Source organism: Muntiacus reevesi, chromosome 13, assembly GCF_963930625.1.
Source record: "Muntiacus reevesi chromosome 13, mMunRee1.1, whole genome shotgun sequence".
Lineage (NCBI taxonomy): Eukaryota > Metazoa > Chordata > Mammalia > Artiodactyla > Cervidae > Muntiacus > Muntiacus reevesi.
The window spans coordinates 19,889,525-19,906,431 of NC_089261.1; the positions used below are offsets into that span (position 1 = coordinate 19,889,525).

At 43.7% G+C, this 16,907-nt stretch overlaps 1 protein-coding gene across 1 annotated transcript in view; it reads left to right on the forward strand.

Annotated features, from left to right (window-relative positions):
• Positions 1-16,907, forward strand: part of CFAP251 (cilia and flagella associated protein 251) — a 71,456-nt gene that overhangs the window by 39,810 nt on the left and 14,739 nt on the right. The window contains exons 18-21 of the mRNA XM_065903790.1: positions 6,804-6,918; positions 7,954-8,117; positions 12,794-12,884; positions 13,104-13,247. Of these exons, the coding sequence (XP_065759862.1) occupies positions 6,804-6,918; positions 7,954-8,117; positions 12,794-12,884; positions 13,104-13,247 (514 nt within the window). The remainder of the gene's footprint in view (positions 1-6,803; positions 6,919-7,953; positions 8,118-12,793; positions 12,885-13,103; positions 13,248-16,907) is intronic.

The window sequence follows — 16,907 nt, forward strand, 5'->3', positions numbered from 1 at the left end:
GAGTCGGACACGACTGGGCGACTGAACTGAACTGATCTGATGGGAAAATGACTGAGATATGCCATGTCATGTGGCAGGGACAGGAGAGAAATACAGCACATTTTTTTTAAGCTATTAAAACACTGGGAAGAAGACATTTGAAAGAAATATGTAAAAAGGAGTTTTAGGAAGATTTCAGAATCTTTCTACATCTTCTTTAATGGACACAAGCTTTTTGAACAAAAACTATCCCATAAGGACTTCCCTGGTGGTCCAGTGGCTAAGACTCCATGCTCCCAATGCAGTGACCCGAGTTTGATCCCTAGTCAGGGAACTAGATCCCACATGCTGCAACGAAGAGCTTGCCTGCTATAACTGAAGATTCCCCCATGCCACAGTTAAGAACCAGCACAGCCAAATAAATAAACATTAAAAAAGAAAAAAGAATATCCCATAGATGTGCCCAGTTCTGAGAAGCTCTGACTTGGCTGAGCAGGTGGCTGGGGGACAGAGCTGCCCAGACTTGGAGTTCCTCCTCACAGTTAGTAATGGGAACTCAAAGCTGAGCGGTTAGGAGGTTCTGCCATTAAAGATCAATGGGAAATTGGTGCAGAGCATCTTTCTTGTTTTAAAAAATGTTTCCACCTGTTGCCTTTATTGTTGCTGTTATATTTTATTCCAGTTTAATTGAGATATAATTAACATACAACACTATATAAGTTTAAGGTATACAGCATAATGATTTGACTTACATACATCATGAAGTGCTGTTACAGGAAGTTTAGTGAACATCAGTCCTCTCTATAGCTACAAAATTAAAGAAATAGAAAAACATTTTTTCCTTGTTATGAGAATTCTTAGGATTTATTCTCTTAACAACTCTCATCTGTAACATGCAGTAGTGTTAACTATATTTATCGTGCTATACATTACACCCCTAGTGCTTATTTTTCTTACAACTGGAAGTTCGTGGCTTTTGGCTGCCTTAATCCAACTTGCCCTCCCCCCAACCCCTGCCTTCTGATAACCACAAATCTGGTCCCTTTTTCTATGAGTTTCTTTATTTGTTTTCAAAGTATAACTGACCTATGACGCTCTATTATTTCTTGTTACACAGCATAGTGATTCTATGCATTTATTCCTATTTCTATATATTTCAAGATGATCACAACAATATGTTGTCATACAAGGATATTACATAGTTATTGATTATATTCTCTGCATTGTACGTTTCATAACTGGGACTCATTTATTTTGTAACTGGAAATTTGGACCGCTTTATTTCCCTTTCCTATTTCTTTCCGCCTCCACAACCCTCCTCCCCTCTGGCAACCACCTGTTTGTTCTCTGTATCTATAACTCTGTTCCTATTTTGTTATACTTGTTCACTTGTTATTGTTTTTTTTACCTTCATATATAACTTAAATCATACAGGATTTACCTTTCTCTGTTTGACTTATTTCACTACGAGTAATACCCTTCAGGTCCACCTGTGTTATCACAAATGACAAGATTTATATTCTGTCAGATATATGCACTACATCTTCTTTATCCATTCATCTATTGATGGACATGTAGGTTTCTTCATCATCTTAGCTATTGTAAATAATGCTTCAGTAAATATAGGGGTGTGTATATCTTTTTGAATTAATGTTTTCATTGAGAGCCGTGAAATCAGGCATTTCTGCCAGTGAAGAGCAATTGGAAATTAGTATAAAGCATCTTTCTTAAAAAATAGTTTGTTAAGGTAAAATTTACATGATGTAAAACCAACCATTGTAAAGTGAACAATTCAGTGGTATTTAGTCCTTTCACCACCTACCTCCATCTAGTTCTAAAACATTCTCATCATTCCAAAGTAAAACCGCTGGCATAAAACATCTTTTAAGCTGTAGGAATAATAAAGCCCCGTAACCACAACTTAATTGGGAAGGAATTGCCTTTTGATGATAAATCCAAAAGAATTTTAAAATGCATTTTAAAATATTTGAAAGAACACGAAGAGGCAGTTCAGAGAAAAAGGCCAATAAACCTATGAGCAGATGCTTACCAGTACATCAAAGATGCAAATGAAAAGAAGACATCATTTTTCACAAATCAGATTAGCAAAGATAAAAATGATCGATAGCGTCAAGTGTTGGCAAAGTCATAAGATGCTGTAACAGGCTGCTAGCGGCCGGATTGGGGGGTGTAGTGTAAATGGGGACAACCTTTTGGGAGAGCAATTTGTTACCCTCTATTAAATTACAGCCTGTCTTCTGACTTCTAGGAATGTAGCCCACAGAAGTACTCGCACAGGATGCCAAGACATAAGTAAAAGGATGTGTTGTTTGAAAATATTTTTAAAAATGGAAACACTCCAAATGTCCATTAATAGGGGATTAGTTAAATGATGGCTTGTCAGTACACTGAAACATGATGCTGCTTTTAGAAAAAGGAAAAGAAAAAAAAGATAGCTCTCTGCATAGTAACATGGAAATATCTCTAAGACATAAATGAGATAAAGTAAATTGCCAAAGAAGCATGAATATATTTTCATATAAAATTATATTTATGAAACTTATATATTTTCATCTAAAATTGTAATTAGGTGGTCTAGAATATATATAAAGTTGTATACAGCAAATTATTACCCACGATTATTTCGGGATAAAGGGTGTAGCCATGTAGAGTTATGGGTAGATTTTTCTACTTTCTGTCTAAACATTTGAAAATTTTCACAATGAATATGTAAAATATTTTCAATCAGAAGAAAAAGACGTTAATTTTGTGAAATTGTTAGAAATTCAGCAGTACTATGTAGCAGTTACATAGCTCCTACATTGTGCTGGGTATCCTACTATCTCCTGAACCGTACTGAGTGCTTTATATATATATATATATTAACTTATTTAATGCTGACTATAGTCTTATGGGGTAAATACTATCATGACCCCTTTTTTACCAATGAGGAACCTGAGGTCCAGAGGGGTTGAATAGCTTAACGTTTTTCCTTTTGCTTATTTATAACTTAAGCTGGAATTCGTATACTGTGACATCTACCATTTTCAATGACTTTTTACTGCATTCACAAGGTTGTGTAACCATCATCACTATTCCATTCAAGAACATTTTCATTACCCACTAAGGAGATATCCCAAACCCACTAGCAGTCATTCCCCGTTCCCTTTCTTTCCCTCTGACCGCCCCCTGCCCTCGCCACAACTATCCATCTGTGGCAGCTACTAGTCTACTTTCTGTCTCTGTGGATTTTTCTGTTCTGGATATTTCATGTAAATAGAACCATATGATATGTGACTTTTGGTGTCTGGCTTCTTAGCATCATGTTTTCAAAGTTCAGCCATGTTGTAGTCTGTGTCAGTGCTTCATTCCTTTTAACGGCTAAGAAATATTCCATTATATAGACAGACCACATTTTGCCTATCCATCCATAAGTTGTCAGTTGGGTTGTCTCTACTCTTCGGCTCTTACAAACATTTGTATACAGGTTTCTATGTATACATCTGTTTCATTTCTCTTGGATACAGACTTAGCAGTGGAATTGCTGAATCATGTGGTAACTATATTGAACAATTTGAGGAACCGCCTGACTGTTTTCCACAGTAGCTGCACCACTTCACATTCCTGCCAGCAATATATGAAGGTTCTAGTTTCTCTATACTGCCCTAATTTTTAAGGGTCAGAGCTGGGATTCTCACCAGAGTCTGTGCTCTTAACCATCCTCTTCCCTGCATCTGCCCATTGAATAATACTGGTTTTTATTTTGTTTGGCCACACCGTATGGCATGCTGGGACTTCCCTGGTGGCTCAGAGGTTAAAGAGTCTGCCTCCAATGTGGAAAACCCGGGTTCGATCCCTGGGTTGGATCCCTAGGTCCAGAAGATCCCCTGGAGAAGGAAATGGCAACCCACTCCAGTATTCTTGCCTGGAGAATCCCATGGATGGAGGAGCTTGGTAGACCACAGTCCATGGGGTTGCAAAGAGTTGGACACGACTGAGCGGCTTCATTTTCACTTTCACTTTCTATGGCATGAGGATCCTAGTTCCTTTACCATGGACTGAACGGGGCCTGCTGCATTAGGAGCATGGAGTCCTTACTACTGGACCACCAGGGAAGTCCTACTTAATGATATTTGAGGAAGGTCTTTAAACATTTCTACTCAAATGATTAGAGTGACTTAGCTGACAAAGCTGACTTAAAATTAGCTGATGCATTGTCTATCATCTGGTTATTTTAGTATTTTTAACACTTCACCTAATTCTCTGTGTATATAAGCCTGATCATGGATCCTCCAGCCTGACCCCTCCTGCATCCTGCAGCCCAGCGGTCACAGTCAAGTCTGCCTTCAGAGTTTGCCCACGCTCACCATCTCGGTTTTACCTTCCTTCACCCTCCTCCCCCGATTCCTTTCCCCTTTACCGTTTCTGCAGGTTTCAAGCAATAGTTCACATCCCATATGTGTGATCTCCTGTGCCCACTGCCTGTTTTTCTGCTACTGCCCTATTTTTTTCTGCCTTTGCAAACTCAGATGTCTTCTGATAGATGTCTCATCACTCCTTCCTCAGTGCAGGCTCCATGCCAGGTGTTTGCTTGTCACCTCTCTTCTCCCCTTGTGGTGCTTCCACAGCTGTTGTCCCTGCAAGGCCGTGAGCTCAATGGCAGTAACTACCTTTCACTCATTTCTGAGTCCCGAGCCCCTGTCACGGTGCCTGGCACAGAGAGGTGCTCAAGAAAGTCGTACAAGGAGTGTGTCCTATCCCCACCAGATACGGGCTGGGTACAGGAGATACAGGGACAAGGGGCTTAAAATATAAGTTGAAAAAGCTTCTGGCCTTATTCAGGGGCAGACTCAGGTTTTGTGGGATGTGAAGTGTATTTGAATTTGTGAGTCCTCTTTTTTTTTTTTTTTTATTAAAAAAGAGATGTAGAGACTTCCCTGGTGGTCCAGTGGTTAAGAATCTGCCTTCCAATGCAGGGATGCAGGTTGGATCCCTGGTTGGGAAACTAAGATCCCACATGCTTCAGTTCAGTTCAATTCAGTCACTCAGTCTTATCTGACTCTTTGCGACCCCATGAATCACAGCACGCCAGGCCTCCCTGTCTATCACCAACTCCCAGAGTTTACCCAAATTCGTGTCCATTGAGTCAGTGATGCCATCCAACCATCTCATCCGCTGTCGTTCCCTTCTCCTCCTGCCCTCAATCTTTCCCAGCATCAGGGTCTTTTCCAATGAGTCAACTCTTTGCATCAGGTGGCCAAAGTATCGAAGTTTCAGCTTCAACATCAGTCCTTCCAATGAACACCAAGGACTGGTCTCCTTCAAGATGGACTGGTTGGATCTCCTTGCAGTCCAAAGGGCTCTCAAGAGTCTTCTCCAACACCACAGTTCAAAAACATCAATTCTTCGGTGCTCAGCTTTCTTTATAGTCCAATTCTCACAGCCATACATGATTACTGTAAAAACCATAGCCTTGACTAGACGGACCTTTGTTGACAAAGTAATGTCTCCGCTTTTTAATATGCTATCTAGGTTGGTCATAACTTTCCTTCCAAGGAGTAAGTGTCTTTTAATTTCATGGCCGCAATCACCATCTGCAGTGATTTTGGAGCCCAAAAACATAAAGTCAGCCACTGTTTCCACTGTTTCCCCACCTATTTGCCATGAAGTGATGGGACCAGATGCCATGATCTTAGTTTTCTGAATGTTGAGCTTTAAGCCAACTTTTTCGTCCTCCTCTTTCACTTCCACATGCTTGGGAGTGACTAAATACTCATTGAAACTACTGAGTCTGCATACCACAACTAGAGAGTCCGTGTTCTACAACAAAGATCCCGTAAGCTGGGACCTGATGCAGCCAAATAAATTAATTGGTTAATATTAATTATAAACAAATATATATAATTTTTAATTAAAAAGACATATAATTAGGAATAAATTAAAAATGGTGAAGGCCCCTCCCAGGCCTCAGAAGGTGCGTGTTTGAGGGAGGGGTCCTGCAGCTCAGGTTTTGCCAGCTTCAGGGCAAACACAGCTCCAGGCTTGAGGTCACTTCTGGCAGCCTCACCTTGGATCAGTTTCCTAATTACCGTAAGAGAGCCTGAATTCAGAAATCTGACCATGATGGGGGTGCAATTCATTAGAGTGTGTTGCACAGAGTTTTTTGGGGACCCTTGAGTTGCTCTCAGACCTGCTGTCAGATGTCTGGACACCAGATGGGGTCTCCTTCTAAGATCCTGGGCAACCCTGGGAAGATGGAGCTGTTTCCTCACATCCTGTCCATGCCCGTCTTGTCCTTACAGCATTTTCTGCATCCCTTGTTTGTGTACGCATTCTCGAGGCATGATGTTCCCTTCATTCAGCTGTCAAGGGGAAAGTCAGAGCCTTGGCCAAGAAAAGCATCCTTCACAAGCGAAATTTCCCTGGAACATCTGGAGCTGTTGCCCCTGATTTGCAGCCACCGTTAGCAGTTGAGAGAGAGGTCCTTATGATGGGCTTAGCTAAGCAACGAGAAACTCAAAATTTAAAACGTATAGGGTGGACTTCCCTGATGGTCCAGTGGTTAAGACTTTGCCTTCCATTGCAGAGGATGCGGGTTCAATCCCTAGTCAGGGAGTGAAAATCCCACATGTCTCACTGCCAAAATACCAAAACATAAAGCAGAAACAATAGTGTAACAAATTCAATAAAGACTTTTAAAATAATCCACATCAAAAAAAAAAAATCTTTAAAACATATGAGGCATCATGAAAGGGAACAAATCATAAATCCTGCTTTCAGATTTGTGGAATTTAAAAAGCATTTCTTTTTTTTTTCTCTTGCAGGAAGACACTCCTCGGGCCAGTTTACGGATCTCCCATTGAGCAGATACAAATCCTCCCAGTGAAATCCACTCTGGAACTGCAGAAGCGCTACGTGGTGTTTATTAACAGAGACAAGGTACCAGCGGTTTGCCCTCTGCCCCACTAAGGTGACCGCATGTCTGGAGTGGGAAGCAGTCATAGGTGTTACCAGACTTAAGAACACTGGCTTTCCCCAAGCCCGAGACTCTCATCCTGCTCCACACTGCAAATTGCCATAATTGAGTGAGGATGACTCTTAGGAGACTTCCCTTGTTTTCTCTACTCCCCAAAGTACACCAAAGGATTTTTCCTTTCCTTTCCTTTTCTTCTGAAGACAAGTTAGTTACACTTAGTTGTACATTTAATGACTTATCTAGGGACTTCCCTGGTGGTCCAGTGGTTAAGACTGTGAGCTCCCAACTCAGGGTCCCTGGGTTCGATCCCTGGTCAGGGAACTAGATCCCACTGGCGGTGACTAAGAGTTCATATGCCGCATGTAAAGATCCTGCATGCTGAAACTAAGACCTGGCACAGCCAAAAAAATAAATTAATTAAAATAAATAAGTTTTTAAAAAATCTACAAGTCCATATGGGAAAGTATAAGATCATAAAATGCCATAATTATCCTGGAAAAGCCTGGACATCTGACCATGAAGGTAGGAGGGAAGTTTCCTTTCTGTGTCCCTGGTAGAACGAGGCATCTCTCTCCCAAGGGGCCACCCTGCAGAGCGCAGTGCATGTGAAGCCCCAGCCATGTGAAATGCTTGGAATGCAGCCCTCACACGCTGAGAAGGCGGTTCCAAACCCACAGGTCCTTCGCACAAACAGATCTGCAGCTGACAGGTGACTGTGTCAAGTCCGGCCTGGGGCCTGGGTATCTCAGTCTGAATATCTAGTTACTTCTTCCTTTCTTGTCTTCCCTGGTGGCTCAGAGATTAAAGTGTCTGCCTGCCATGCAGGAGACCTGGGTTCGATCCCTGGGTCAGGAAGATCCCCTAGAGAAGGAAATGGCAACCCACTCCAGTATTCTTGCCTGGAGAATCCCACGGACAGAGGAGCCTGGTGGGCTACAGCCCACGGGGTCACAAAGAGTCAGACACGACTGAGCGACTTCACTTTTCTTCCGTTCTAGGTTGGACTTCAGATCTTACCAGTTGATGGCAACCCACATAAGACCTCTGCCCTCATATGCCACCCGAACGGGGTGGCTGGCATGGCCCTTTCCTATGACGGCTGCTATGCCTTCACAGCAGGAGGGCAGGATCGGTCAGTGGTGCAGTGGGAAATCAACTTAAGGTGCGTGCTGCGTCGAGAAGCTTGGCCCCCTAAAGAGGGTGTCACGTGTACACCCGTTCTTTTCACTCAGCAACAGCAGACAGGTATTAAACCCCTGTGATGGGACTTCCCTGGTGTTCCAGTGGCTGAGGCTCCCAATGCAGGGGGCCTGGGTTCTATCCCTGGTCAGGGAACAAGATCTCACATGCTACAGCTAAGAGTTCATATGCTGCAACTGAAGATCCCGAATGCTGCAACTAAAAAAATAGAAGAAAAGATCCCACATGCCGGTGCAGACAAATAAATAAATATTAGAAAAAGAAAGAAACAAAAACACCCTACAACATGCTGGGCACTGTGCTAGGCCTACAGGTTTAAAGACAGCCAATACTCAGGCATGGCCTTCAGGGTGCTCCCGAGACACTTGTTCATATTAACGGGCAGACAGAAGGTTACTCTTCTGTCTCAGGGACCCATGGTATTCGCAGGCAAGGCTGTGTGATCCTACCTCATGAACCCACGCCCCTTTCCCCCAAAATACTTCTCACTGTGTCGCCTGAAAATCCACACCAACTAGAGACATTGAGCCCGAATCTCCAAAATGTGTGTTACAGAAATAGTAAAAGTATTATTTGAAATGTGTATTTTCAGTCTTCTCTTTTCACCACCCTGCCCTGAGCTGCAAATTTCTGCCTAGGACGAGGCTGGAGAGTTCCATGATCGGGCATAGGAGAGACATAGACTTTGAGGTCAGAGAGATACCGGTTGGAATCTGCAGACTACTGTCTGCTGGCTGTGGAACCTAGGCTGCCCTAGGTCCCAGAGATTAGCATCTCTGAACTTTAGATTCCTTGTCTGTGAAATGAGGGTGGGGGCGGGGGGTGGGGTGGGGAAGGGGGCAACAATAGGGACTTTTTTAGGATCCTTATAAGGATCAGGTAGGCAAACATATGGAAAGCACACAGCACTGAGCTAGACTCAGTAAACTAATGATTTCCTTTCATCTCTTCTTTCTTATAAAGGCATTTGCTTAGGAGCGCAGGATCTTTCTTATTAAAAAAGAAGGTTAGGGACTCCCCTGGCGGCCCAGTGGTTAGGACTGCATGCTTCTGTCACAGGGGCCGCAGGTTCGATCCCTGCCTGGGGAATGAAAATCCTACATACTGAACAGTGCGGCCAAAAAATATTTTTTTTTTCTTTAAAAAAGGTTTTACCACTATAGTAATCTTCTCATCTCTCCAAATTCATTGAACAGCCATAGGGCAGAGCCAGTTCCTTTCCTGACCACCTTCTCCATGCCCCTCTTCCTGTCTGGGCTCCATGAGAAGCTGGGTAAAAACAGCCCAGAGAAAGGTACCTTCCTAAAAGAACACACCCAGTTTGTTTGTTGGGTAGAAGGGTACCCCCAGTAAAAGAATACTCCCTAGGCTTCCCTGGTGGTGCAGTGGATAAGAATCCACCCTTCAATGCAGGGGACACAGTTTTGATCCCTGGTCCAGGAAGATTCCACATGCCATGGAGCAGCTAAGCCCCATGTGCCACAAATGCTGAGCCTGTGTGCTGCAACTACTGAAGTCATAGAGCCGGTGCTCCACAAGAGGAGAAGCCAACTCGCCGCAACGAGAGAAAGCCCATGTGAAAACAGCAAAGACCCACCACAGCCAAAACTAAATAAAACATAAAATAAAAGTATACCCCCCACCGTCTGCCAAGTGCACATCTCTCTTCCGTGGCAGACATCGAAGCTTCTCCCCTTCACGTGAGTAGAAGCAGGACCGGCCAGGTGAATCCGCTTTGGAATCTCGAAGGGGTTTCAGATCACAGTTGCAACTCTGACCTTCACCTCTGTTCTCCCCCAGGAGGGCAGACTTGGGGATTTAGAAGCTGAAGGTGAACTCTCCCCTTGAAAAGAACTTACTCATCATGTCTCCAGCATGAGGTGTTAGTCCTTTGACACCTATAGCCTGTTACCCAGACGGGTGGGGTCAAGCGACATCCTGGTGGGAAGACAGAATCTTCCTTTTTTGTTTTTTGCATTTTTGTCCTCTTCTCAATCATCTTGAGATCTGGAATGGCAGAGATTTAAAAAGGAAAAGAACACTCGCTTTCCAGTAGCTTTCCTGAACATGGCCAGAATCCAGGCTTGCGAGAATTTCAATTTAATCTGTTGTGGGGACAAAGGATCATTATAAACTAATTAGCACTTCATCACTGCTTCTGGTGTTTTAATATGTTCAGTGCTTCACTAATGGGAAGAAATGTAAAAACCCGAAACAAGTAAACAAGTGAAATTTCCTACTAGGTCTATTGATGACGAGTTGTAGGGTAAAATGAAGGTGATAAATCCTATCACGTTCACATCATCTTAACCAGCAAACTCCTAGGCCCCCGAATTGTCATTGCAGCATCTCAGACTTCCCCTGGGAGACTCCTTCCCTTCATCTTTCCCCCAGAGTCCCCCACTCGTACTTTCCCTTCCCCTATCTTGGGTAGCAGGCCACCCTTTTTCTCTCCTTGTCTGGCATCTGCTTTTAAATCCCCCATTTTTGTGCTCAACCTCATACCCACCTGGCATCCTGCTGTCTTGCTCAGACAGAAAGACCCAGGTTCAAATCCCACCTCCCATGCTACTTGCTGACCTGAGGCAAGTCCCTTCCTTTCCTTGAGCCTCAGTTTCTCCATCTGTTAAAATGGGAATATTACCACTGTGTTCAGAGCTGATTTGTTTGTTTGTTTTTGATCTCTCTCTCTCTCTCTTTTGGCAGTATGGGGCATGCAGGATCTTAGTTCCCCCATCAGAGATCAAACAATGCAGTGGAAGTGCCAAGCCCTAATCACTGGACAGCCAGGGAATTCTCCTTCCACAATATCTTTATACAGACATAAGTATATATATTCATACTGTATGCTCTATGCACCCATCTGCACCTGCATTTTGCACTTAGCAGTATATTTATTTGGCTGCACCTCAAGGCATGTGGGATCTTAGTTCCCCTTCTAGGGATTGAACCCAAGCCCCCTGTGGTGGAAGCTGGAAGTCTTAAACACCGGACAGCCAGGGAAGACCCCAGAGCTCTTTTGAGGATAGTGATGTCTACCATTGCTATCCCCTCTCCCCTCCCCTCCCCCTCTCCTTCCCCTCCCCTTCTCCCCTTCCCTAGAGAACCTTTACTGAACACCCGCTCTATGTTGGTTGCCGTCTCACAGCTTCTCCGGCTTTGGATCATTCCCCCACAGGGCTAACCGTGGCCTCTCTGCCCACAGTGCCTATCGGGATTGGGCCTGAGCCTGGCCTGGGAGCCTCAGAATAGGCGCTCTCTTAGCCGGACTCCTGCCTCGATGGCTAATTGTCAGAGCCAAGAGTTGGGTGAAGGCTGCGCCCTGCTGGAGACGGGCCTAAGGCCCAGCTGGGACCCAGGCCCACCTGGAGAGTACACCAGGTCCACAGACCACCAGCAGCCTTCCTGGATGGGGCTTATGCGGGGTCCTGACAGGACTGAGGACTGTTTGTGGCGGACTCCTGCAGGAGTGGTGGAGGTTTGACCCAGTCAACAGTACTGATAACCCTGGGCCAGACCCTGGGTGCCGTGCTTTCCACGCGTTGCCTGATTTATCCTCACACCTATCCAGCGACATAGGGACTGCTGACACCACCGTTGTACAGGTCTGGAAACTTGCTCCAGGGGCCTCAGGGGCTGCCCCAGCCATGGAGTGAGAGGGTGAGGCTGTGGATTCAAATGCTGTCTTCCTGATTCAATTCCGCACTTCAGCAAAGATTCATCACAGGAGAAAAACAAAGGGCTTCCTGTCCAATCCTTTATGTGCATTCACTTTAATTTTCACAACTGTCTCATGAGGCACACCCTGTAATTATTCCCATTTTTCAGAATAGGAAACTGAAGCCCTGAGTGGTAAAGTCACTTTGCCCAAGATCACTCTGCTCTCTGGAGGCAGAGCCAGGGCTCACAGGCATGTCCCTTTGACTCCAGATTTGGTATACTTAACCACTTCCCCACCATAGTCTCTACAAAGTGTGCCTTAATCATCCTCCAAAGAAGCTAGTAGTCTGATTAGCAGAAATCCAGTCAGTGGATTTTTAAAATGATTTTATATTATTAGCATTTTGTATGAGACAGAGTCAGCCTCACATAAAAAGTAGGTTTTCTTACCACTTAAAGGGCCTATTTTTGGAAAAATCTGACCCTGTGTTAGAGAGCAGAGGGTTATTTTTATCTGACCAACATGGGTCCCTTGTGGCCTCCTGAGTTTTTATGGAAGCAATTAGTGCTGGCCGTCCACCTGTGCCACATCCCATTCCCCTGACTCTGGTCACATGCAGATCTAAGGTTACAGCACGGCTCTCTGCTGGGGGTGTCCATGGGCTCAGCACATGGGGACCCTCCTCTCCCTCCAGAGGATTTTCCCAAAGATTGCAGACATGTTGCCAGGCGCCTGCCCTGCCATCCAAAAGAGAGTAGCACCATCTTTAAGACGGGGGCCCCGAGCCGCTGGGTTCCATACCTTTGAATTTTCCATTTGCAGCTTCATTTTGGAGGGAATTTGCTTCTCAAGTTTACAGAGACCCTAGTTGTATCCGCACTGTAATACCCTTCAGAGGTCTGGGCCTGCAGGACTTGCGGGCCATCGTGTTCCCGCCTGAGTGCTCTCTAATAGCGATGTTTCTGTTATTGTTCTAGTGCCCTGGAGGCAGCGGTTTCTCTCGGGGGTGAAGACCTGACCCCCTTCTACGGTCTGGTGTCTGGTGGCAGGGAAGGAAAATTCTACAGGGTAATTGTCCTCAGAATAAACACTTCCCCATAACATCTAGTTAAGTTTGTAAAACAAATGTGCCCGGGGTTAACCTTCTTGCTTTTTTTTATTTTTCCCAAAGCTCTTTTCCCCACTGAGCTCAAAATGTACTTTCTAGAAAATGCCCTTGAAGTCTTAATGGCTGCTTCAGACTGAAGCCAAAAATGCATGTTGTGTTTCCACTTTATTTCCACATAGGAGCTGGAAGACTATTTTTACTATTCTCAGCTCCGTAGTCAAGGTATCGATACAATGGAGACCAGAAAGGTGTCAGAACACATCTGCCTGTCGGAACTTCCTTTTGTCATGAGAGCAATTGGCTTTTACCCATCGGAAGGGAAGGTAGGTAGAAGGAAAACAAGCGCAGGCAGGACGTGTTATTTATAAAAAACGACCTCAGGGAGCCATCATCACAGGCCAAAGTAAAAATCTAACACCATTCTTACATAAATGGATCAGAAAGAAGGTTCTGGGCATAGCTGAGGCATTGCTTAGAAACAGACTTACCGTAAAGATACCCCTGTCAGGCGGATTCCTTGCCAGAGTTTGATGTGGTTGGTAAGAGCATGCGTGCCTGCTAAGTCGTTTCAGTCACGTCCAACTCTCTGCAACCCCATGAACTGTAGCCCGCCAAGCTTCTCTGTCCTTGAGGATTCTCCAGGCAAGAATACTGGAGTGGGTTGCCATGCCCTCCTCCAGGGGATCTTCCGGATCCAGGGATCGAGCCTGTGTCTCTTATCTCCTCCTGCATTGGCAGGCGGGTTCTTTACCACTAGCACCACCTTTCCGGAGTTAGGCAGAAGGCCCCTCGATGCGTGAGGACCGGCCTCATGGGGTTCAGGGCGGTGATGCCTGCACAGCGCTTGGCACAGAGCAGGCTGCATAGAAAGATCTCAGTAGATGCTCACTGTTGTGATCCTTTCCCTGTGTAGCTGCGGTTCACCTGGCCTGTGTGAATGGGCTGCCCTTGAGGTGGCTGCTCATCCCAGGCTGGGGATGGAGCTCAGGAGATACAGCCCCTCCTTGGCACCTCACAGCTCACCCCCAAATGCAAGGACCCCAACAAGGACCAGAGGAAGTGGTCCTCATGGAAACTGTGGCTTAAAATGCAACTGATTGGAATATCCCTGGCAGTTCAGTGGTTAAGACTCCACACTGCCACTGCAGGGGGCTTGAGTTCCATCGCCCGGGGAACTAAGATCCTGCATGCCGCAAGGAACAGCAAAAAAAAAGCAACTGACTGGGTTTTCTTTCTGACTTAAAAGCTAGCACATTCTCATTGTAGAAAGTTTGGAAAAAATAACCAAGTGAAATGAAGAACATAATTACTTGTAATTCCACTACACTGAGACTTCAGTTATTGGTATCTTCCTAGATTGATTTATATATAATGCATGTACATATAATTTTTAAAAACTAATGGGTACCATATTGGATATATAATTTCATTCTATATTTTCACTTGGTATTGTCATACACATTTCCCATTTCATTAACAGTTCTCTGAAAACTTGATTTTTAAAGGATATATATATAATTTTATATAATATATCTATAATTATATATATATAATTTTACAACTTTGATTTAGAAAATAGAACTGTAAAGAAGAAACTAGAAATGACTCAGAGGTAGTCATTATTAACATTTTGGTGGACTTCCTTCTATAGTTTTCTGTTTGGATATAGATATATAAATTTTTAAACAAAGAATTGTTGCTATATGGTGTATATATGTATATATCAGCAAATGCATGCGTGCTTAGTCACTCAGTCATGAATCAGTCATGTCTGATTCTTTTCGACCCCATGGATTGCAGCCCACCAGGCTCCTCTGTCCATGGGGATTCTCCAGGCAAGAATACTGGAGTAGGTGGCCATGCCCTCCCCCCGGGGATCTTCCCAACCCATGGACTGAACCCAGGTCTCCTGCATTGCAGGAGGATTCTTTACCGTCTGAGCCACCAGAGAAGTCGTATCTCAGCATTTTACAGAATATGTGTATACGTTTATGTGTACAGCGTCAGTCTCAGTAACTCTTGTTTTGTGAGCATGTGGTGAAAATTACTTGATAATGTGATCTGGTTTTACGAAGATCTGACTGACATAACATTGTGTTCATTTAAAGTATTCAGTATGGTGATTTTATATACATATATATTATAAAACGATCACTACCACTCAGTTAAGTAACATATCACATCCATCACCTTGCAGAGTTACAATTTTTTGTGTATGGTGAGAACTTTAAAATCTACTAATTTAGCAACTTTCAAATATACAGTACTGTGTTTTTTTAAAAATTTATTTATATATTTATTTGGCTTCTCTGGGTCTTAGTGGCATGTGGGATCTTTAGTTGCAGCATGTGGGATCTGGCTCCCTGACCAGGGTTGAAACCGTGTCCTCTGCATTGAAGGTGGATTCTTAACCACAGGACCACTGGGGAAGTCCTTTGTATTAACTGGAGTCCTTATGTTGTACCTTCTAACCCCAGGACTTGTTGATACCTGGGAGTTTATATCCTTTAACCACTTTTCACCCATTTCTCCTACTCTCCACCTTCTTCCCCTGGCAACTGCTAATCTGTCTTCTGTTTTCAAGTTTGATTTTGTTTTATTTTTTTCAGATTTCACATATAATTTGAGATCATACAGTGTTTGTCTTCCTCTGTTTGACATTTCACTCAGCATAATGCCCTCAAGATCCATCCACATTGTCATAAATGGCAAGAATTTCCTCTTCTTTATGGCTGGATAACATTCCAGTAATGTTCCATCATGTACACAGACACAACCCATATTTTCTTTATGCATTTCCACCAAAAATGTACAAGAATGCCCATTTAACTTCAAATCCTTGTGAACATTGGTCTTCTCTTTTTTTGATAAAAGTCGTTCTGACAGATACAAGGTGATAACTCATTGTGCTTCTGATTTGCATTTTCCTAATGGTTAGTGATGTGAGCATCTTTTCATGTACTTGATGATCATTTGAATATCTTCTTTAGAAAGATATCCCCTTGGGTCTTCTGCCTATTTTTAAAATGGGTTATTTGGGGTTTTTTTGCTATTGGTTGTGAGTTCCTTATGTATTTTAGGTGTCAACCCCTTATCAGATGTGTGGTTTGAAACTATTCTCTCCTGTTCCATAGGTTGCTTTTTCATTTTGTCAATCATCTCTTCTCCTATGCATAAGCTTTTTGGTCTGCTATAGACAACATGCTTTCTTAAGTCCATATAGTCAGATCCATTCCTCAGTTGATGACACATAGGTTGTGTGAAGTATTTAGGCTGTCAGAGACATGGCTGTGATGAACATCTCTGCATATGGTTTCTGTACTTCTCTGACTGTTTCCTGGGTCAAAGTCCTAGAAATAGAATTACCAGATCAGAACTTTAAGGCCCAGTTGCCAATAGTTTTACAGAAATGTAGCCTTTTACAGCACACCCTCAAGCACACATAGCTCCTGAAACCCAGCTGAGACTCGATGTTCACCTTAGGTGTCTGAGCACAGTTTAGTGATGTGAGCTGTTACCCTGGTCATTTCCCTTGGCCTCAGTGGCCTCCCCAGAGTCACCTCTTTTTTGAAGTCTGCAAGTATGACTAGAAGGTGACTTTTATTCTCCACATAGAGTCTGGAGAAATGAACTTTCAGAGCCCGTAAACCCAAGTTGGGTCTTGAATGAGCAACTTAAAAACACCTGAGACTCTTTTAATCTCCTTTAAAGTCTTTTGACCAATATGCATTTTGTAAAAGTATGTGGCCAGAAATGGAAACAACTATCCAGAAAGTTTGTGCAACCCACATAGAAGTGTTCTTTAAGAGCTGTGTTTCTAAAGTGTATTGCCTAGAACCCTATTTCTTAAGCTGGCAAGCTGCAATAGAATCACCTGGAGCACTTACTAAAAAATCAGAGTCCCTGGCCCCATCCCAGATCTAGCCAGTCAGAATCTCCATGGAACCTAGGGGTCTGCACTTTCCTTTTTTAAAAAATTTTTT